This window comes from Zerene cesonia, chromosome 20 (genome assembly GCF_012273895.1).
Source record: "Zerene cesonia ecotype Mississippi chromosome 20, Zerene_cesonia_1.1, whole genome shotgun sequence".
NCBI classification, from domain to species: domain Eukaryota; kingdom Metazoa; phylum Arthropoda; class Insecta; order Lepidoptera; family Pieridae; genus Zerene; species Zerene cesonia.
In genome coordinates, this window is record NC_052121.1 from 2502614 (window position 1) to 2527044 (window position 24431).

The 24431-nt window shown below is 32.1% G+C and overlaps 2 protein-coding genes across 2 annotated transcripts; one reads left to right on the forward strand and one right to left on the reverse strand.

Moving 5' to 3' along the window:
- Positions 1–255: 255 nt before the first annotated feature.
- On the reverse strand, positions 256–15279 carry LOC119835249 (sodium-dependent dopamine transporter). The gene is made up of 12 exons (XM_038359966.1): positions 15182–15279; positions 11333–11506; positions 5622–5756; positions 4685–4839; positions 4371–4474; positions 4144–4282; positions 3934–4068; positions 3749–3852; positions 3435–3672; positions 2969–3197; positions 2536–2804; positions 256–2220 (listed from the first exon to the last, which is right to left on the reverse strand). The coding sequence occupies exons 2-12, from the start codon at positions 11475–11477 to the stop codon at positions 2059–2061; spliced, it is 1815 nt and encodes a 604-aa protein (XP_038215894.1). The 5' UTR covers positions 11478–11506; positions 15182–15279; the 3' UTR covers positions 256–2058.
- A 4520-nt stretch (positions 15280–19799) lies between these two features.
- LOC119835052 (small integral membrane protein 14) lies at positions 19800–24255 on the forward strand. The gene is made up of 4 exons (XM_038359659.1): positions 19800–19969; positions 20239–20312; positions 21266–21457; positions 23629–24255. The coding sequence occupies exons 2-4, from the start codon at positions 20241–20243 to the stop codon at positions 23665–23667; spliced, it is 303 nt and encodes a 100-aa protein (XP_038215587.1). The 5' UTR covers positions 19800–19969; positions 20239–20240; the 3' UTR covers positions 23668–24255.
- The last annotated feature ends 176 nt before the right edge of the window (positions 24256–24431 follow it).

The window sequence follows — 24431 nt, forward strand, 5'->3', positions numbered from 1 at the left end:
TCTTTCATCTATTAATTATACGAGTATTAAGATGGTTAATCTTTTTTTTTAGGTAGATACGTGAAGCTTCTGGATAACAGTTAAGTAGTAGCGTAAATGTCATAATTAATAAACTCCAAATAAAAAGTTGTCATATCTGACTCGTGCAATGAAATCGGGAGAGGAAAATGATGATGAATAATTCGTGCATTCATAATACTAAGTAATAACATTTAATAAGGTTACAAAATAAAACAACATTTGAGTTTATCATATAAATACGTTTATTCTACACTCAATTGTCATAATGGCTGGTATGACGATTGATTTTGTTAAATATTATTTAAATCTAGGTATCAAGAGATCAAGAATAAGACTACCATAAATATGAAATTCTACTGAGTATAACACGATGAGATATGATAATCTATGATATATGATAACTACTTGTAAACATTTGAAAGAGAGAATAATTACCTAGTTTGTTAATTCTTGTATGATTTTACATGAATTTCGAAAGATAAAACTCTTATTCTATAATATTCTTCTCTATTGCTTTTAAATATAAAGCTTCATCTACACACCACATATAAAACGTAATGTGTGGAACGTGTCCTTTCTATTCAAAACACACCTTAAATTTATTGTAAAAATCAATCAATTTACGTCAAAACAATTCATCAATCCGCATTGCCCAAGTCGGAGTGATGAATAGTCGTAAAGAATAAGAAAAAAAATTACGAATAGTGCACTAAAAATGGAGCACCTATAAAATACTTTTTCACAACATCAAGAGATAAATTGAAGAAAGAGCAGAATAACCATCTATTTTCCTACACATCAACAAGTACATTAAAATATATATTTAAACATACGTACTACAAACAAGTTTGATTAATATAGAGTTTTTAGACGATTGATTAAAATTATGTAGGTAATTAATAATTAATGCAAGTGATAGTAGATTAGTTATGACTAGTTTTAATATAGATTTATAAGTGGGTATATGAACTATGCACAACACCAATTTAAAATATAGATCATTTATAATTATTACCTACGTGTACTATTATCTACACAGCATTTCATTTCGAGTTTCGAAAGAGAACAATATAACACCATAGACTATTCTACATAATGATAACATAATTAAAAAAAAGTGAATTAAATATAGAGTCTAATAATCATTACCTACAATATAAGGTATTACCTTCTTAATTATCTATAAAATATTAATAATTACGAAATAAGCACAATATGAAGCGATACTTTAATGGCCTCCGCAGCATACCTATAATAAATATTATATTGTATTCATATGTGAAAATATTTTTGTAGGTTATCTGTACTTAAGCTATGTGCCAATAATTTGGCGCCAAAACTCAAAGATTAATATATTTTAAATCTTATTTGCCAGTGAACCATAAAAGGCAGTATTAATAAAATAAACCCATTCTTGGATAGGCATATCGTTAGTAGAAGCATTTTTAACTATTTCTAATTGTTCCAGCATCAACCTTATGCTCATAATATTACTAATATCTACATCTAAAACATCGACGGTTTCCTGAATATTATTAGTTATTACATAAATACACAATATTACTGAATTTGAATCTATGATAAGTAATTATTATAATAGCAGCTATTGTGTCAACTATTTGATTTGCGTCGATTAATTAGGTAAGCAATTAGTCTACTTTACATGTTGGGATACTCGATATCTAAAGAAAATTAATTTCTTTCAGTATAATTAAGACAAATAAGAAAAGCTTTTAAACAAACTTAGCGCAAATATTTGATTAAGTTATATCTATGTCAATATTTATTAATTTTTTTTTCAAAGGTATGTAGGTATGAGTGGTTAAATTAATTATTTTTACTTACATGCAAATCTGTAAATGACATTTACATACTTTGATGTAAGCAATACCTAATTTTCTACATTTGGTATTTAATTATTTTTATTTAATGTATAATTTAACTACATTATTTAATTAAATTATTTTATAACCTGCCGCCATTTTCGAAAAGGGTTAAAATTAACTAAACATAGTAGACGTCGAAGGATAGTTGGGCTCACACGAGCGCGGGTTGAGTTGTCGGGGTGGTGGCGGGCGGTGTGGTGGGCGTTGTGACGGCTGACGTGAGCCGCACTCCACCACTCTCGGATACCACGACCCCGTTGTGAATGGTGCTGTTCTCGGTGTCTGCGTATGGTGTGGTTAGAATGTGGAGACGCTGTTGATGACAATTTATAAATAAGGAAGGCCATATTTCAATTATCATACATATCTACTAAAGGAAAGCTGTGTGAACGATAATAACAAATTCACCACGAACTATTGTCGTACGTAGGTATAATTTGATATATATTATGTATAGAAATGTATGATATATGTAAAGGTAGATACAAAGATTCCTTATCTAGAAAAAAACTATGTTTAAACGCAGTTTGGATAAAAAGTAATCCAAACCGAATATACTTCATATTCGGATAATTCTTATAACCTTTTACATTCTGCCTAATAGAAACTAATAAGCTTTTTAACGCACCTCAAAAAATGTTCCTTTCGTGGTGAGAATTTTATAGATCGCAACAGTTGGTATACAAATGACGCTCGATCCAGCGATAGCCCATCCCAAAGCATTCGCCCACCAGGGATACACATAGCCTTCGTATTGCAAGGGTTCATAGTCCAGCAGACCGTAAGCAGTGATGAAGAGGAGGAAGGCCGGAGCCGCGAAACGCCAGCAGATTCTCCAGTATAACCCTGGCTTGAAACCTATCATGTCGCGAATGTCCTCACAAAACCTTTCCGTCCCTGTAATGAAAATAATTTGATATAGTACTAAAATAGGTAGTAGTATAATACGCGAAAAAAGTTTGTTTCTTCAATTGCGTCAACAAGCATTTAAAAGTATAATGCTGAAACAACGTGACTATTTCAGATATATACAAAAGAATGTAATAAAAACAAACAATTACCATAAATCCAAGATACAGCGATTGCCTCGAAGAAAACGGCCACTAACATGGAGTATCCAGCAGCATAACGGTCCAAAAGTTGGAAGAAATAGAAACCTCCCTTTGTGCACGACGCCAATCCAACGATAAAGTACAGTGTGAAAAGACACGCCACAAAAATTTCTCGGTGCCGCCCGATAGGAGGGTACTCATCGCTTAAAGCTGTTATTATAGCTTCCGAGCCGCCAAACTAAAAGCATCGCAAAATAAAATTTGTATATGTGAACATATTGTTACTTTGTATTTAGGTAACGCGTGACCAGAGAGAGATAACAATACTATACTAAGCATGACTTTGAAAATTAAAATGGGGAATTCGAATTAATTATAATTTTCTGCTATTTTGTATTAAGCCAAGGTATTATTGAAACTTAGTGAATAGGTGCAAAATACAATTTTGCATAAATAGCAATTTGACATAACTTACAGAGCTATCCAATCCCAAGGTAAGCAACATCATAAAGAATATCAATGCCCAAAACGTAGAGCCCGGCATAGTTGCAATAGCAGCTGGATACACAACGAATACTAATCCAGGTCCCTCCGTAGCCACATCCTGAATATCTTTACCCGAAGCATAGGCCATATAACCCAGCACACTGAAGATTACAAAACCAGCGATGAAAGACGTGCAGGAATTAATAACACTGGTCAATATTGCGTCCCTGAAACGAATGAATATGATTAAAAAATTAAAGAAAACCAGTACCAAAAAAATGTAAATAAAATAAGTATTATTACTTGTAAACGTTATTATGATATTTGTTATAAGATGCATAAGCTAAAAGAACTCCAAAACCAGGACCCAACGAGAAGAATACTTGAGTAGCCGCATCAACCCAAACCTGAAAGTTACAGAAACTTCAAACGTGGTTCTAAAAGTTACATGATATTTCATTCCAACTTTAAAAATCCCAATAGATTACCTGTGGTTGCGTTATAGCCTCAAAATTCGGGCTAAGATAGTATGCGATCCCTGTAGCTGAGCCAGGAAGCGTAATTCCTCGTACCAAAAGTATAAGCAACACAGCGTATGGGAATAATGCAGTGAACCAAACCACCTGAAAATTAATACTTGTATTTAGTAGTGATATCCTAAAGTAAAGATAAGAATTCGAAATATTTAAAACACATACTTTGCCAGATGTACTTATGCCTTTCCACAAGGAAAAATAACAGATGATATAAACTGCTAGAAGGCATAATGCCATATCCCATTTAATTGCACCCAGATCATGAAGTCCTTCGCTCCCTTGTAGTTCCAAAATTGCCCGACTGAATAAAAAAAATTGCATTAAATTGTCGTATTTCTTTTGTATATAACCTATATTATTGTGACTGACAAATGTACAGATAAATTTACTTGAAATATTCCGACGCCGCCGAAGTAAATGGTGTGGCTGGAGGTGGATTGGAAGAATTCTGACGAGTCCTATTTGCGTGCATAATCTCCCAATTGGCTTCGAACTAAAAAAATATTAACTTGTTTATACATGGACACGTACAAAACGTGCATTAATGATAAATGTCATATTTATAAGTCCCATGCATTCGATCGTAAATCGTAACCAACCCTCACTCCACATTCATTTCACAAAATCATAGACTACTCATGTCTTAAGAATGCATGTAAATAGTTTAAAGACTGAATTGAATTAAATAACTTGAATAACTTACCGGTTGACAAGATGGAGTGTTCCATTCGTTATTGCAGTTTGTCCACGGGAGCATAGTCGTAAATGAGGCGAAGAAGAAACGCAAAGCCCATGCTATGATCACGTTGTAGTAAAAGTCAACATAAAAGGCAATCAGGACCACTGCATAACCTATACCTATAGTTAATTGCAGATATTGTTATAAAAATAAAACATTGATTGTTAACCGTAGGTGAATTAAATTGATGTACAATTTTAAGAAATTGATATTTCAATTTTGAGAAATTAATTGAAATATTAGATTCATAAAGTCAAATGTAAGTATGTTTCAAAATCAATAAAATGCAATCACTTTGCAACGTATTCTACGTTCAACAATTCAGTTAAAAAATGTTATAGTAATAAAAGAAACCCCTTAGACAATTTATTCCGCGCCATTACCAATTTTATTTCTCCTCAAAAATCATACCGCATGAAGCCACTCAGCCAAGAGACGTGACAATCGAGTAAAATGAAATCACTGAACATAAGCCGGCCTCACAAATCTGCAAAGCCTTTGAAAAGCGTATGGGCGAGCACTTAAGGGGGACCCAGAAATGGTGTCAATTATGGACCGTAAGTAAGTGCTACGGAATTACACTTGAAATCTATTTTATTTTAAATCGTCTCTAGGTAGTGTTACGATGGAAAAATACATGAAACAAAACATGACAAAATTTTTCCAAAAGTAAGTTTGTGTGTCATAAAAGTTTCTTTTATTATTATTTGTCAATACTACTATCAATACTCATATTATTTACTATCTACAACCATGAAATTAAACTAAAAAAAAAATTTTTTTTTTTAAATAATAGATGAAAAAAATATCATATTACATATATGTATATGTCATTCTCAATTAATCAGTAGAAAAGTGTTTATAAAAGCTCACAATACTTGTGTAAGTGTTATTTGCTTACCCTTAAATAATGGAACAAGCCTTCCCCAGCAAGTAATAGCTCCCTTGCGGTGAAACTGTCCGAGAGCCAACTCCATGTAGAACAAAGGTATCCCTCCCACCACCAACATGATGCAATATGGCACCAAGAAGGCCCCTATAATAATTTAATCGCCTTAAAAATCATAAACTAATACCGACATACCTTTTTCGGCATTTACAGTTCCCGACGGGAAGACATGAATATGAAATAATAATGAGAAGATTGTTATAACGTCTTTTAAGAACTTTCTTTTACAATAGGGAAACAGTAAGGTAAATTTTTTTCTCTAAGCAATGCGAAAAATAATAGATTGATAATAAAAAGGAAAATTATGAATGATTATATATCTCTCGGTAAGCCCTCTGTTGTATCTCAACTATTAATTATAATTTTCACTGTAACGACAAATTCTATTCATCTCAGAAAGATCGTATAGGTACATATATAATTGTTCTTACCTTTATACACTTATTAATGAAAGATAAGTACGAAAGGAACGCAATTGAAATTAGAAGCGAAGCTTTTCGTTACAATCTTATCAATAATCCTCTTAGTGCGAATAAATTTTTTGTTCAACTTTTCTCGAAGATTCCGAAGCAATCTCAGATCATAGGTCGCAATTCTCGAGACAATAATTTCATATCGGAGGGAGGGCGACGCAAATTGCGGTAATTGGCCTTTTAAGAGTCGCATTTACTTTGAACAAGCTTTTATGAAACTTGAGACGTGTACAATAGTAGCTATACTTGTATAAGTTAAATAATAGACATATCCTTTGCTCAATACAATATGGATATAGTTGTTTCTGACCGGTTTATTTTCTAGTTCTAAGGCTTTAGCCTAACGAAGGGTTTAATTTTTACAAATTTCATGGATTTTCACCCTCGGCGTCATGAACAAGAAAAATTTACCAGCGTCAGCATATAAATGTTCTAATTTGGTTAGTAAGTTGAATTCTTTACCTACTGAACATCCCACTTTTTCTACAGAAGAAAACCTCTGAGTTATATAGAGCTATGTACAAAAACACAAATATTTCCTCTTTATTTTATCAGGTAATAATATTTTAATGTGTTTATCAAATAATCATTAAATAAGAAATAAATTCTATAATATATTAAAATAAAGCTTTGAAGATATCTGGGCACGGGTTCTACCAAGACGCACTAATTAATGTTGAGCATAGAAATTATTAAAAGTCGTTCGAGAATATTAAAAATGTATAAGTACTTATCTGCTATAAATAAGTATGAGTAAAGATTCAATAGGTAAACACATAAAGCGGCAATTTCTGTATTACAATTGTGAAATGAGACACTTCCGTTAATTCTCTTCACGATTATGGTGCAATCAGCACCAATTTACAATACGACTTTACATTTCCATACGCCGGCCTTAACTTTATTCTTTGCTGTAGTATTTCCAGAAAAACTCCGAATGACAGGCAGCGTTATGTACGCATTCGCATAGAACTTCGATTAATGTCATTCCCCGAAAAATAAATGACGCTCTTACAAAAGTATTTGATGATTCAAAATCATGAGGTGTGATCGTTGACATAAGAAGATATAAAGCATAGCAAAGCATTCAGCGATCGAAAACGCCCATTAGAAGAAAGAAAGAAAGTAAGAATGTTTATTTAACACAAGCAACAATCATTACAAACTAATAATAAGAAGGTGGTCTTATAGCTGATTGGTGGTGCTCAAAAGGGTAACTACTGCATATGCTACGCGTAATGCGCAGGACTGATTTACAGTAGCCCCCTGTTGGCAATTATGGGTTATTTTCATAATTTTTTATCTACAACAAGTTTGTTTTTTACACTCTTAGGTGTCCCTAAGTGTACAATGCGGTTCCTATGTGTATATAGGTACCGCATTGCACTATTCCTACAAGTCAAGCTCCTCAGTAACCAAAAGCACGTTTCTCCTTAATAGTTATTTATGAAATTGTTTAAGAGATAATATTGCAATCTCGCTTTAATGTGAAATCACCGCTTCTTCCCATAAGCAGCTCTTATAAATCAAGTGGCATCAGGGTGGCAGGGGAGTCCCGCAAGGATTTACTTTATTGCCGGATGCAACAGGTCGCGAATATAAGAGGATAAAGTCCACCAACTATAAGTCCAAAGTACTTTAAATGGTCCATCGCACTTTATTTATGTGAAGATATATTTTCCTTGCTTAAAAGACAATATATAATCGGCGCATACCGATACAATGCAGTGAACCATGTATAGTATTATGTTATTTATGTTATCTGTGGCAGTACGTAAAAAAAAAATATGTTTTAAATTTTCAGCTTGAGCGATTGAGCTTAGAGGGGCTATAAGCTTTTTAAAAAGCTAAATAATTTTAACTTGCCACTTATCAACCTATAATCAATTATAACAATATACAATAATAGTTATCTAACTAAAAAAGATAACATAAAAATAACTATTATATATTAAAAAAAGTTTCAACCCATATATTTAAAGTGAAAATTAATGTACTACTACTCAATCATGAAGTCAAAGTAAAAATTCCATTACGGATTTAATTAAGGTTTTACCTACGTATCCCCAAGTTTATTATTTGTGCTACATCTTTTAACTCAGCTTACATTTTTTATTTAAGGTTACTGTTAAATATAAATACACTCTCACAGCTAGTTTAATATTTTAAACGGCAGAATCTGGACGTAGGTAATACAATCTCAGTATTCGACAATCCCTCAGGGCGACGGCAGCGTAGTGGGATGATTGGGTATTATGAGATTTCCATCGGTACAGTATTAAATCATCCGCAAGGGCCTTTCGATACTTATCAGCATTGTTTCGATTTCAACTGGAAATGAGTTTATTTGTGTCGATTGATTTAATTCTTGTTTGCTATTTTGGCAATAAAATGTTGGTTGTTGTTGTTGTTGAATTCGACTATTTTACAACTGTAAGAAAACTTTTTAAACCGATAACTTTTTAATCACTTCATAGTAAAAAACAGTCGCTTTCTTTGTCCCTATGGCCCTAAATATTTAAAACTACGCATTGGATTTTGATGGGTTTTTTTAATAGATCTTAGAAGGTAGAGTGATTCAAGAGGAAGGTTATTGTATAATAACATCTATTAAACTACTTCGAATTTAACGCGTGCGAAGTCACGGGCAAAAGCTAGTAAAATATAATCCTAACCGTTAACTGGTACTCATAACAAAACACCTGGTTTTATTTTTTAATTACATCTATTCTGTTTTAAATTATTTTGACTAAACATGATTATTTTGTACGTAAGTTTTTTTCTATGTCTATAAAAAGTTTGCATGAGGTATTTCACGATAATTCAATAGACCAAGGCCCATCATTGCATTACGAGGAAATAGTAATTAGTGTGGGTGGCTTTATCAAACATGTCATTTCCTCATACCCTGTAACAGCATTTAACCGACGCGTGACTGATGGATGTGACTCGTTCGCGCTATGATGAAGTAGCGACTCAATTAACCCCTGTATTCACTGACCATCACCCTAACACACTGATTGATACCACATTCAAAAGAAATATTTACTTTTCTCTTCTTTTCTTCATGATGATATTTTCATATTTTATCATTATATTCTTTTAGAATTTATTCAAATTTACACGCTTCCTTTTATTTTCACCGTTCTGTATTTATAAAAATATATTGCAATATCAAAACTAGTTTTACAGTCCAGTGCCGCACAAAATTGAATTAGACGCTGCCAAAGGCGATGTCATAAGCGCAAAGGCCGCGTTAAATAAATTTCCGGTGCGATCCTTGGCACAGGACATCAGACGCAGGATAATATCAGCGTAGAGAATTGCCCTGTAATTAGATCACGGAGACCGATCAGCACTGGATGACCTCCTCACGCTATTACCTTATTACCCTCCTATTATTGCGTTACTAATTTTCCTGCACGTCGTGAAGCTCTAACTAAGTTTCTCATAGCGTCGCGCAAAGGGCGCGCTTTGATTGTCAATTAAATGCTCTTGGACGGCAAAGGGCTGCTGACAAAGTGAAGGAAAGGGACGTAATTAGTATTGGAAACTTTGTTTTCTAGGAAGTGGCTGCACGCCGAGCGATACGAGGAGCTTTGTGGAGAGTATTTATATGTAAAATAATAGGTACTGCTTGTTATACTTAAGGTTTTGGTAAGCGACTGAAAATATGTCATATTATTTATTAGATTTTAGTACCTACTCTATTTAATTTATAATTTAATAAACATGAAATGCTTATAAAATGTATAAAAATAATATGAATCATGTAAAGGTAGAAAATACAATATACTTAGGGGGTACTATTTTGCCAATTGACAGCAAGATGTAATAACACACTCTCTAATACAGATGCAAATTATTCAAAACCGTAGGATGAAAATTCCTACTCCAATACGCATAGATATTTCGTGTTCAATTAGTAAGGTTATAAGTACTCTCTAAATGTAGTCGAGAACTGAGAAACTAGAAGCTGGAGGTTGGCGATTACTACTCAAGTACCATATACACGTCCTGTATGCAATCAGCTCTGTGAGAGAAATGCAAGGAATTGTGCACAGGAGATATTAACGCAGATATAGAATAAGCTAATTGTTATTGCGTAAATGATGTAAATAGATTTAACTAAAGAGATTTAAAAATCGTCATGATAATATATTTTTATTAGGTAACCTTTCTGGTGGAGTCCAGAAAATTAAGAATTTCTTTTTTATTCTAATATCGATGAAAGTAAATTCATATTAAACTGTAATTGGGTTACACAAAAACCAATAAATAATTATTATACATCATAACATTAAAGAAATCAAGAAATTCCCGAAATCATCTGACATAAAATGATAAATGGGAAATTATAAATGCGCCACTATCACAGTTACAATAAAGACATGCATGTAGCTGTCAATTAGAAGAGTGCATCTCAGCTATTAATTGACTGCAGATAGCAAAGTGAACTCAAGCTTACAATGAGCCGACAATTAGCGGCGCGGGAGGTGACAAGAGTCACTTAACATTGAGGTCGTTTTACTCGCTTGTCCTCCCGGCACTTATATCTTAGGCACCGGATTTTACCTTTCGCGTAGATTTAACGTAATCTCAGGAAAGGATAAGTGAATATTCTCTTCGATGACTTAATTTAGTGGAACGTTTTATACTTTTCTTGCAATTATTTACCTATGGAATATAGGAGCGTGTCCGAAATGTGATAAGATATCATTTACAGCTTTTTCATGGAGAATAAGTTTAAATGGTTGTAAATAAGGTGAAAGTTATTTTTTGAATGAGAAATTTTAATAAATATAACAGCTGTATAGGTAACGTATGTTTTTTCGGAATGTCGGCTTTGAAGAACAGATATCCCTACGACAAATATATTAGACAATAAAAAATGAGCACTTAAAAACAAAATGGTAAACTCATTCAACTATTATTTATTAAAGAGTTTTGGTTTGTTTTTGTGTAATTATTCTGTTTCTAAAATCTGAATACATGATACAGTAAGACTTTTGTCTGTTGATCAAAATTGTTTACTTTAATCTATTCGATTATATAATATATGTCAAGAAACATGTATTTTTACATAAATTCTCACTGAACGGACAATAAATCTTCGTCCTTTCCAACTGCTCTCGTTAACACTCAACTGTGAAGATCTGCAAAAAGGACAGTACAATAAAATTCACTTACCTCCCCCATTCTTGTAGCAGAGGTAGGGAAAGCGCCACACGTTGGCGAGGTCGACGGCGAACCCAATGACGGAGAGCAGGAAGTCCACTTTCTTGCCCCATGTCTCCCGCTCGCCGCCGCCCGGCGTCGGCGTCTTCAGTGACATCCTACTGGCCGCTCGCACGCCGCCACGATCTGAGGAAGGAATCGAATGTAATTGGTCTGATTAAGGATGTAACAGTAGATTAGATAGGGTAAATTAAGGTTAGATTAGGTCTATATCAGAATATTCTGCCAAGACAGGACAGGATGCCTCGCCAGGGCAAGACTGTAATGTGAATGTGTTAAAGAGACACATTCTTTGACACATCTTTCTCCTTCTATTTGTCTCTTTTGACTGTGTAATTATCCTCCTAGTTATTGTATTTTATGAAAGAAAATCTAAATTTAATTTAAACTTTATTTTATAAGAAAACGATAAATTTTCCCATTGTCCTGGCACCGCTCGTGAAGACATGATTTTCCAGTGATTTAGCGAAAACCAATAAACTAAAATAATTAAAAGTCCTATCAGTCGTTTTTGTATTAACTTATTCTTCTAGCTCGTACATATTAAAAGCTGTTAAAATCTCCTATTTACTTTCTACAATTTTGGTACCTACCAGTACCATTGCCTTAAATAAAATAAAATTAAAACCTAAACATACTGTTACATAATAACTATAACACATTCTATGTTTGAGTTCTATATTTAAAAACAAATCGTAATTGATGCTTGACCTTTAATCATGCCCCTTGAATATTCCCGAAATAATCGTCATCCACTTCATTAGCCGTGTTGGAGTGGAGTGACAAATGTACCAGCATGACGGAGGACTCTCTATATTGGGCTGACCAAACGGATAGGGTTGCCGCTTTATTGAAAATAAAACTTTCACGAAGCGTTTGTTAATCTAATTATTGTCTGTAAAATCATTTTTTCCTGTCATGTTTCTGACCATAATTTACCCAGATAAATACTGCTAGGCCTGAGAATTTTGTTCATTGAAGGTATGAAATGTATTACGATCAGTGTTTTAGTTATCCTCTGTCACTTTACTTAAATAGATATATTAAGTATATTATTATCCTAACTTTAAAAGGTAGATGAGAAACCGAAATCGTTTTATACTCTCGCGGACTACTTGTCAAATTTTAACCGTTTTACAGCAGTTCACAAAAAAAAATCTTTTCTTGTTTTCTAAATTAATTAATTAAAAAATAATAATAATAATGAATAATTAATTCATTCCAAAAAAAGGTTTTATATTGTACTAGATGCTCGTCCCGTCTCCGCATATATATCAAGATTGCTGTTTTATCCCAAGCGAGCATTTATAGGGATGAAAGTATTCTATCACCCAAGTGACTCATACCCTGTCTCTATTTCCAAATTTCAACAAAATCCGTTAAGTAGTTTCAGCGTGATTGACGGACAAACATCCAAACAAACAAGCTCTCATATTTATAATATTAGTTACAGAATTTTATTATAACTATTTAAAAAATGAAAGCGACTAAATATATATTTTGTTACAAAAATGAGTTTTCAGCGTTTGATAAGAATCAATAGAATTTTCAAATTTATTTTAGTAATTTCAAATTATTGTGAACTAATTGTCAACTATTAAAAATTTGCTTAATATAATCGTAAAAAAATTAATACGTATAAAAACGGTTAAGGATAAATGCAAAAAAAAAAAATTCACCGAGAGATTCAACGGTCCAAAATGACAGGATGTAGGTAAAAATTAGGGACGACTTAGCCCACTTTTATTTATTTCACTGACAATAAAACGTTCAAGTTAATGCTTCTATTTTGGGTTCATTATAAGAAAATACTTTCCGGTTGAGCATTTGACATCATTGCTTGAAAGGGGAAGATGCCTCGATTTTTTTCGAAATTCGTATTTAATATGTGGTAACTTCTAAGGTATAAAACTGAGTATGGTTATGCTAAACACCAGATCAAGATAAAAGATTACATCACTAGAAGATACAAGAAATCCATTTACATATTTAGTCACTATATACCTAAATAGAAATATTCAGGGCGCAACCCTAGCTAGCGGTTTAAAGCGCAGAGGCGATGAGGACGTGTCATTGGCAACCCGATGCGATGGTTTCCGAAAAACCCTTCTCATCAACTGTTCTAGTGTGTCCATAAATTGGATTTCGTTTATATTGCATCGGTTTTTCCTTGCATATTATTTGTTTCATGGCGATATTCTAATATTGCATTTACAATGTACAAAATTATATTTAGAATAGAGCCATTAATATAATACAATTAATCATAACAACAATTACGATATGGTAAATATTTATTACCTACTTACTATTATTATTATCCTAAACGTAAAGTATGTATTTCTATCATAAAATATCTAAAAATAACTAATGTATTGTTTTTAAAATATGAAAGTTTTTGTTTAACTTATAATTTGAACATGTGAAATGGATGTATGGATTACTATCCATACATACTAATTTTAAACGTCATTCGTAATAAAAATTGCCATCCTATTTTCTCCCTTTAATATCTTCATAATATACTCTTTGTTAAACTGAATATTTGTGACTAAACTCTCGTTTACATTTTAAATCGAACTATTTCTTAAGAGGGAAATCGTTCATGATTAGGTGTACTCTAGGTACCCTAGTAGAATACGCAGGATCAATATTAGGCTCCTTCTAAAAAGCTACTTTGATTTTTTTTTTCAAGATGTTTTATAACCAATAATGTTTTTTACGGCTACAAAATTATATAGTTTGATCCAAAAGGATTACAAAGGGTAATTCTGACTTCATCAAAGCTTCATTATGAAAACTCCGACATTCGTAATGTGCTTTAGTATGATTCATCATCTGTTTGAGAGAGTATTCTTACTATATATATCCTGCCAAACGTTCATTAAGTGCAATGGCGAATTTTAATATAAAGGGTTTCAATCAATAAAATATAATCGACTAAAGCTCCACGTTTATGGGAATCGTATTAAAGCTAATGAAAGGTAATTGGATGAGCTTCATATTTTCAATTACTATATGCCTTTACATAAATGAACAACGTTATAAATGTTGTGTGGCAAGAAAAAGCAGTCGTTAGGGATGTGATAATTAGTTTATTTGATAGTTAAATTATTGATTTAGGAAACTTTATGGGACTCAACCTAATCTACTTTTGTACTAACTTTTGAAGCTTTATGCAGTAAAAATATTTGAAAATGTGCCTATAAAATATTTTTATACTGACAACTGAATTTACTTTAAAGAAATGATTTTGAGCATGTCTGAGAAATATACCTAATTTCTCAAGTAATGAAAGCGATAAAAAGACTAAAATAAATTCCACAATGTCTTTAGTCTTAATTAAACTTCCATGCAAATTTACGACGACGTTTTGTAGTAATAATCAAGTGACAAAAATGTTTCGAAGCTACAATAGTATTTTTATATATTTAAAATAAATAATTGATGTATGGAACGATGTGGTAGAGCTTAGCTCAAATTACCTATATAGATATAATTTTTTTATAGTTAGGTAAGTATTAAGGTTCTTAGCAACTTAAACTTATGAGAAATTTATGCTATAAAACTAAAAATTAAACTTAAACTTATATCAAATGAAATAATTCAAAGCTCTTTGACAAATTCAATTAGCCCAAGACAAAAATGAAATACGCCATGTTGAAAGAAATATTCAAAGCAAATTAAGCTTTCACCTGAGGGAAGCTTTTTAAATCTATATCTATAAAAATTTTTAATACTATTTGAGCTTACACAACAAAACTATGACATTTTATAATATTTTAATAAAAAAATACTTACGTGCGGTTCGGCGGGCGCACAGTTCGCGCCATGACCACGCCGCGCCGCAGCCGACCGAGTTGTGGCAGAATCCAGCATCGCTCTCGTGTAGGCGGAGCCACGCGAGCTTTTCGCGCTTGACACGCCTTTCGATTATCCGCTGTTTCTTCACACAGACATAGTTTTAGTAAAGGCCGTTGCAGACTGTGGAATAATTGCCATCAATTTGCCTGCAAAAACCTGACGTGGTGCAGTAATGTAATGAGAGGCAAAAAAAGTTCGTTTACGCAAGAAGGGACTTATCTTTTTATATAAGGTTTTAATAGCGTTATTAGAGACTAGCTGCGCCACGCGGTTTCACCCATGTAAGTCTGTATTCCGTAGGAATATCGGGATAAAGTTGCCTATATAGTATAAAGTTGCCAAAGAAAGTTGCCTATATGCTATTCCAGTTGTCCATCTATCTACGTACCGAATTTCATAGCAATCGATTCAATAATATTTACGTGAAACAGTAACAAACATGCACATACACATACATCCATCCTCACAAACTTTCGCATTTATAATATTAGTAGGATAGAATAGGATAGAATTTAAGAAATTATAAATAAGATACATAAAAACGTTTATATCTGAAGCCTTCAAAACATGTAGTAACATTTATTCATCGCTAAGATTAATATGAAAAGTATCTGTCGAAAACACGTTTCTTACATAATCGTATAAAATAAACTTATCTATTAATTAGGTATAATATTTACCCACCTACTTAAGTACATATCTTCAAAGTTCTCAACCCGCTGCTATTAATTTTGATTTATCTATGACGGATAAAATATAAATAAATAAGCGACTACACCACCCATGAACATTTCTCTGTCGTGCCTCTAAAAATGTATTTCGCGTCTTTAATAGGTAAGGTTACCTTACGTACTCCTACCATAAAGGAAAGGATTGAAAATAGGTACAATAAAACAAACTTGGAAAGTTAAGGAAAAGGACACAGTCCTTTGATACCCACAATCATCGCATGAAACACAGTATTTACATGTGTGATATTTGGTGTGTAGTACTTTCCCCGGTGCGAGCTGGCACAATTCACAATGCTCTTACTAATTCAAATGTGCTTTATTAACTACTTATCTTCTTAGACAATTATCTATGCTATTAATATTACTATTGTCTCCCCGCATACAATACGTTAATCTGACAGGAACTGAAAATCGCACTACCAATAAAACAAAATTATTAGAAATTAAATTCGTCAATTAGAACGTAGGCGTGCCGCAATGTAGGCGGCGCCTAACCACGCCCGCGTCATCTGCGACCCACTTCTCGTACAAAGATGTATTAGTGAACACGTGATGAATATACCACTTTAATGCTATACTTGTGACCTACATTATACGCCACACCCTGAGAACTTCCAGCTTTTTCTTAGACCTGGTGATGGCACTTTTGAATAGATCTGGTAGAAACTAGAAATAAATATTTATGTCTACTATTCTCATAGATGAAATAAAAAACATCTATATATAAGTCTAGTTGGATTTGTCACATGGTACATGTAACATATCTTTATTATATGTGTGTTTGGAACGGCTTAACTGATTTTGTGGGGACTTGTCTTGTCTTGACTGTTGTATTAAGGTATTCCTTATTATATTATGTTATTACATAGGCTACTTTTTTTCTTCTTCGTGGCAAGAAGATATTTGTTTACAGGCTACTTTTTACACCCATATTCTTACGTAGACATTGGAATAAAAACGAATCTCATTAACGCGGGTAGCAGCAGATAAATATTATAGTATAAATTATGTCTTATTGAAATGTTTCTAAAATCCTATAATCAAATCACTGGAGATTCAAAAAATATTAAAGAAACAAAACTATGTGTGATCAGTATTGGTGTTACATGGCATATGTTGTAGCCAATGTTAAATGGTTAGGTATTGCGTAGTTCATAAGTAAAACTATTGACGTTCAGCGCCTCTATGATGCAAAAATCGATCGATGTTAAAGTATGCTTTTTCATTTATTTAATAGCAATAATGTCTTCTTTTATGCCTTAAGAGGGCAACTGAGCTGGTGTTAAGTGGTAAGCGAACACCGCCGCCCATGAACATTCGCAGAGGTAATTAATGCCTCTCCGAATCCACTGCGCGCTTTTTAAAGCGGGGAAGGAGGTAAGGAAAAGATTGACGACAGAAAAAAAGGAATGGACTAGGAAAGGATGAGGAAAAGGAAACTGGCCTCCGTCTCCCTCATCGTACGAAACACATAGGGTAAGATCCCAGAGCCGAAACAACTTATTTTCTAAAGCACATAACTTTCGGTTCACAGTACTTTTTAATAATTGAATATTTGTGGAGCTTGCCCGGTGACACCTGCGCAGGTACCAAGTGAGAAAGGTAAGTAAACATCAGAGCTACTTAACTTAAATTTTTATGACTGATTTTAATACACGTTTTGTAGATTATTAGTCCGAAGTCTAAAGTTTTGGGTTGAGTTATCCAATATTTCATTTAATGATTTTCCTTTTAGTTACCTAGGCAAAAACCTAACGTCCATATTTTTTGTACCAAATACAATATTTCTTTCCAATTTATTTATTGCTTAAAGGGCTGTGTCCAGCGTAAATGAGATTTTCCTTTAAATCTCAAAGCTCCAGTCGGAGTTTTAAAATAAAAAGTAGCAGATAAATTACAGATTCATTACATAATCGCTACAAAGGGGCCGCTGAACAATATAACTTGGTTGCAGCGTATACTGAGAAGCTCCCTTGTTTGGCCCCATTTATTTATTAATTTTCTTTGAATTTACAATAACTGTTTTCGGTGTTTTTAATTGTTTTTCTTTTTGTTTTCGTGTAAAGTAAATAAAACTTCATTGAAACTTCATTGAGTCGAATAAATGTTTCCTTCTTTCAAGATATTCCTATTATATCAGATACTGGAAAAAAATCGGTTCAGCCGTTTCAGGGATTAGAAAAAAGCGGTTATTATACTATTACGAAAAGAAACTCCAATTCTTTTTATTGTGAGGTATATATTAATTTAAAATTTTCGTAATTAAAACTATTTAAAACAAAAGTCATAAAGACTACAAAAATATTACACTATAACGGAAAAACGGGTTTTAACTATAGGGTATCTAACTCATAGTAGGTCATCTGTATGTATGTGCAGCTAACCCAATTTTAAAACAGAAATGGTTTACTTTATGTAAAAGAAAAACACAATATTTGATGCGAGTAAAAATATTGGAGTGTCAGGCGTTAGCATGAAATCGCGGTTGGAAATCTAGTCTGATTTTTTACTAGCCTTAGAATTTTTTATTCCAAACAAAAGTGCTGCATTACTCTTAACATTTAGGTCGTAATTTGTAGCAACTAAAACAAAATGCATTAAGCTCCGCAATTCTTGAGGTTTTAAATAAATTAAAGTTTCCAAGCACAACATTATTAAGTTCCCAGATTGATCAACGATAGGTACTTTTAATTCGTCATGCATTACTTTAGACATAAAAAAGTTTAATATTCACATATTATCAATATAAAATATAATATTATCAGACAAATGTTGGTCATAGCCGTCCAATGAAGATGTTGAGATAGGACAATCGTGCGTGGGGCAAGGTGCAGAACGCGGGAGGATCGAGCCCGAGCTACATACGCAGTATTGTTAGCAGTTCGGGACAGTCTTTATGGACTACCAAGCTCATGTTTTAATGTTATAATTTTATGCATATGAGTAAAAGAAGAATTTAAGTACGTTATAAAATGGTGCATATTCTTTGTGACGTAAGCAAATCATACAAGGATATGCATTTCATCATTAGCTACTATATAATTGAATATATTACTAAGTTATTACAACCGCGACATTGTTTAGACGTTTTCGGTTGTTACTACGTCGTTGCACTACTGTATATTGTCTCTTTATATTGTGATGTTATGTTATTGTTTCATGCAGGAAAGTATGTTAGTCAACATACCCGTCTAGATTGCATTATACATTTATATTTCGAGTTCGTTGATAGTAACGGCACATGTCACTAAATGTTTACTATCTAATGGCAACACTCATATCAGAATCGTTGCCACGAAACAAGTCCTAAATTATTTTGATACTACATATAATTTAATTCAAATGCAAAAGTCGGAAGAAATGGATATAAAATGGGTCAAATGACATAAACCTTAATTTGCGTTAAGTATGGAGTTGATATATTCTACGCAAGAGTATCGAAGAGATAGAGAACAATTTTTACATATCTATATTAAGTATATAGGTTTTCTATTAATTATAAAGCACCCATAGTTAAATTTGTGTGCGTGGTAGTGGTGCGGAAATTGTTTAAAAACATTTATTTAACTATTTCAATAGTACGTTCGTTTCATCATAACCCATATTTTTTCTATAAGATTCAGGTCATAGTGGTTGGCGAGTTACCTCTCGTATCGTTTCTACAGTATAGCCAAAACAAAGAAATTTCACTGCATAGATCAAGCTGACCTGTCAAATTAAATCCTTGATGTTCATACCTTTGCAGTGGTCTTCTTTCATGGCATATACTCTAAAGCGCGTGCACTCTGTTTGTTGATTGGTGTCAATCTAATTCAATATTTTTGATAGTGACCAATCCCAAGAATCCAAGCAAACAGTGTCAAAATGTCGTCAAAGGTGTAGTCGTAGCAAACATTTTTGCGTTTAATTTATCTTTGTTCAGGCAGTCGTGTTTTAGTATAAAAATAACTTTTTAAAGTTAAACGTATTTAAAACTGCGTATTTACATTTACAGGTAATTTTGTTAAATTATAAGCTTAAATTTGATTTCGTTTCCTGTGACAGATGACCCCTGCAATATGTTTTTTGTATTTGTAAATAAAAACAAACAGGGGTATCATAATACAAGAACTGGTCTAAACTTTTTTGTTTGATGCAATTCTTTTCCTTTGTTCTTATTGGAATATCGAAAAAGCAATTATTACGATAATCTTAAATCTAAACTGTGACTTACTTAGGTGGGAGTTTACAAATTATAATTCTAAAACGGTGTGTTTTGATTAGAAATGGGCGATGAATTGGATCCCTGTGAGTGCCTGTGGAACCATGAGTTGGCAATGCGACGTCTCATCTCTCTGGTAAGACGAGTTATCTCCTGACCTTGCATCATTAATCAGCTTTGTGAAATTGAATGTCATATTAGAAAAAATGTAGTCAGATGTATAAACGTAAAGTATTAGCACATGTTATATTTGCACATTTTTTTTTTTTGATATTAATTTCTCTATGCATCTTAGTGTGAAACTTACATTTTAAAATTAAACAGTGTATTATGGTACCTGACTAATATTTTATCTTAAATTTATTTCACCCATTTAGTTGTAGCTAATATCACATCACATCCTTATCAATATGTGCTGTTTTACACTATGATTAAGTACTTTGGTGTACTAGCTGATATTATATTAATTGTAATGTTATGTAAGATTTTTTTTTCTAATATTCCATTGAAAAGAATATGTATATTTCTGTTGTGTAACTAATAACTAGGCTTTTAGCAATATATATAGTTAAAAATCAAACTGCATTTATAAATCAGCTATGCCTTTATGATTGATGGTTTCAAATTTCAATTGTATTTGTGATCTTTATTGCATTATTGCCTGTTCACATATATATAACAATTATTTTGCTAAGGCAACCTATTAATATAAATATGTTCTGTTCTGTAGAAAGTGTATTTAAAAATAAATATGACACTATCAATTTTAAAACAAACTAGTGACCTTCCCCAACTTGGCACACATTTACATTAAATACAAAATAGTATTTTAGTCTGATTATTGCTCAGTCATAATATTTATATTATCACTATATTCTTCAAGACTTCATAGTTATTTTTTTTATTAAGTAACTATGTTAAGTAAGTAACTTAAGAGCTAGAAAACAAAACAGCTGTGACAACACCATTGTTATTAGTGTTTATAGTTAGGTTACCACTTAGCACCAGGGTACCTACCTGATTCTTTGCTTACTCTGCCAAAGAAAAATATTGAGAAATAAAACAGCTATAATTATGTCAAATCCGTAGCTACGGCAGGGCCAGTCGTACTGTACGGATGGGGAATGCTTGGAGCAACTGCCAGGTTTGCCGCAGCCCGAGTCGGCAAGCAACAGCTTCCTTGTCATGTTCCTGATGATGGCTCTGGCGCTCGCGATGTACATGATACGCCCGAGACGCAACCAGATACAGGACGCAGCGAAGCCGTCGTCCAGCTCTCATGTGAGTAATAAACTGAGTGTTGTGTGTACATGTATGGTTTTTATCACTTAGCAATTGTTTAAATTAAAAAAAAAAATATTGCTCTACAGTATGATTATTATTTGTTAAGTGAATAATACAATTGACAATTGATTTTTATGCCCTTATGTTTCAATACTTTAATATATACCAATAAATTAAATTGAAGTGTCTGCTTGTATAACATATTAAAAAACAGCTATAAATACATATTAATGTCGTTTTTAAGCAATAAATGAACACATTTTACAATATTTTATTTGTCTATCTGTCTGCCTATTTGCTGTGGTTAATCTATTGGAATAACTTGGGTCAATTTTAATGGGATGTTCACTGGCAGATAGCCAATGTGATAAGGTGTACTATAGCCAATGTGATAAGGTGTACTTACTTTAAACTACTTTTATTACCAATATTTATTATAAAGAAAATTCATTTACACGGGTGAAACTGTAGGACGCAGCTAATATACAAATCTCCTTTACCTATGCAGACATTGAACCACTCTCATGTAAAATTTTAAATTTATATTGTCCATTATGATCAGACAGAATATCTCAATACTAAAATCCAGAGCTGGACTGAGAAACCAGTTATGTAATGATACAACATATTATGTACCTATAACACTAATGTTATCACTTATGATTCATACTAAATAATAACATTACCAATTGCCTAGAACATTACAAACTTGTTATGTGTTATGTTTTATAAATGTATGGTAATATTTATACCTGTGGTTTAATAAAAAGCTGATAATATTATGTGTATTTGTTATCACTAAATCATTTTAAGTGGTTTGGTATGACTATTTAAAACATGTTAAATGCATTTTGTTGCTATTTAGTATACTATGATAACCAATTGTTATTCACATAATTTACACATAAAATTATATGTACTTCATAAAATCTCTCAGTTTTCAGCAATGATATATCATTAGACATTACTATTTGTATTTTTTATTCAAATGAAAAAAAAAGAGTAATTATTATTTTTTTCTTTAAATAATACTAAATATCTGCACTAATACTATAAAAAAGAAACTTTTCTATTTTTGTATGTTTGTAACGTGTTCACGCAAAAATTTTCAAAAATTCTTACACCATTAGAAAGCTGCATCTCTACTGAGTGACAGACTATTACAACAGCTAGTAATATAATAAAGAAAGTATACTCGTACATAGAAAGACCTATATGTGCAGTATTGCACGTAACAGAATATCGCAACATACAATACTTCAAAGCCCGTCCAAACTAGTTAAATAAAATAGTATTTTTTATATTATGTGAAATTAAAATTCTAGGTGGTCGAGAACACAATTGGGGTCGGGTTATTAATTATTATTATTATTTTTTTTTATTTTAATTTGAGATTATAAAATTTATACAAATAAAAATTGCATAAATGTAAATGTTTCAATCATTACTGTAATCTCACTAATAAGAAATCTATCTTTTCCAATTTAAAATATCTAAGGCATCATAAACCTGTCGTAAAGACTACTGGAATATTTTTTTATTTACTTGTACCGTAGAATAATTGAAAATGTGTTATGTTAATATGTCAACATATCTGTGAATACTACAAAAATAATTGACTCGAGTCGCGATTTAAATAAACAGGAAGTGTTTATTGCATTTTTTACGTGATCGCCTTGCCGACATCAGAACATCCAAGCACGCACGCTTTCTGTTAGCAATTCATTTGCATAATGGCACTTTTACAATCGATTTCAGTGCGGTACCGTTATAATGAATTATAATTTAAAAAATATATAACACTACTTTTTACGTAATTCGACATTGAAACAAGGGAAGTTGAATAACAAATAATAATTATTCTTTTGTTTTGTTTTATATGGCAGATGGCTCTCACCTTGAACTTATTTCATTACGTGACCTCGTTAATCGATTTGTATTTATGTATTCCGATTTTCCTTTTACCTTCCGATATGATATAATCCTTCCATCCATTTGTTTTTATTGATCATCACACATTCCAGGTTTAATTTTAAAAATCATAATGAATTTTTAATTGAATATTGAAGTTATCATACATTCCAGAATTTATTTTATAAATTATAATTTTGAATATTTAAAGTTTTTGTTATTAAATGTATACATTATAAAAAGAAACATGTTTTCAGGACCGCGATGGAGCGCCACCAACACCGCCCCGAATTTAATATCAAATGACAACACAGGTTCGTCAAGCCAACAAAATTCGAATATTATGTATTATGATATAAATATATTATAGCGACCGCTTAGAGTTCGACTTATAAACAATAATGATATTGTATTAAGTATAAGTTAATATAAGTGTTACGAAAATAACTCGACTAGTACTAATTACTGAGGATAACATCTTGCCTTTATTGAATTTGAAAATATTTTAATTATTATCATTCCATATTGTTTTATATATCATACATAATGCTTTGAAGTCACATAAATAACTTGTAATTGGTGCTATAATTTATTGAGAGTTTGGTCAAATGACAAATTTTTAACGCATTGGCTGTTAAAGTTCGACCAATTTACAATCACAATGATGAAAACATCACAAAGACATTGTTACTACTTAGATCTGATCGCTTTGGTCACAACTCCATTTAATTTTTACTTTTTGTGCACTTTTTTTTTTGCTTGATTTGCACTTTTACTGTAATTACCAATGCAAAACAGTTTGAAGGTATTTTCAGACTTGTGATATTCCATTAGATTTTAGTCACGTCACACGGGATTGGGTTTAGTTCGATATCATTTATTATTATGACATTATACACTATTGATTTCGCAATTATTATTTGAGATTGTATTAATTATGCAGAGAAATAAAAAAGTTAATTAACTTTGTTGTTTTAATTTATTTCTAGCCTTTCTGCTATACATAATATTTAATATGTTTTTTAAAAGAAAACGACATATTTTATTAAAATATAAATTT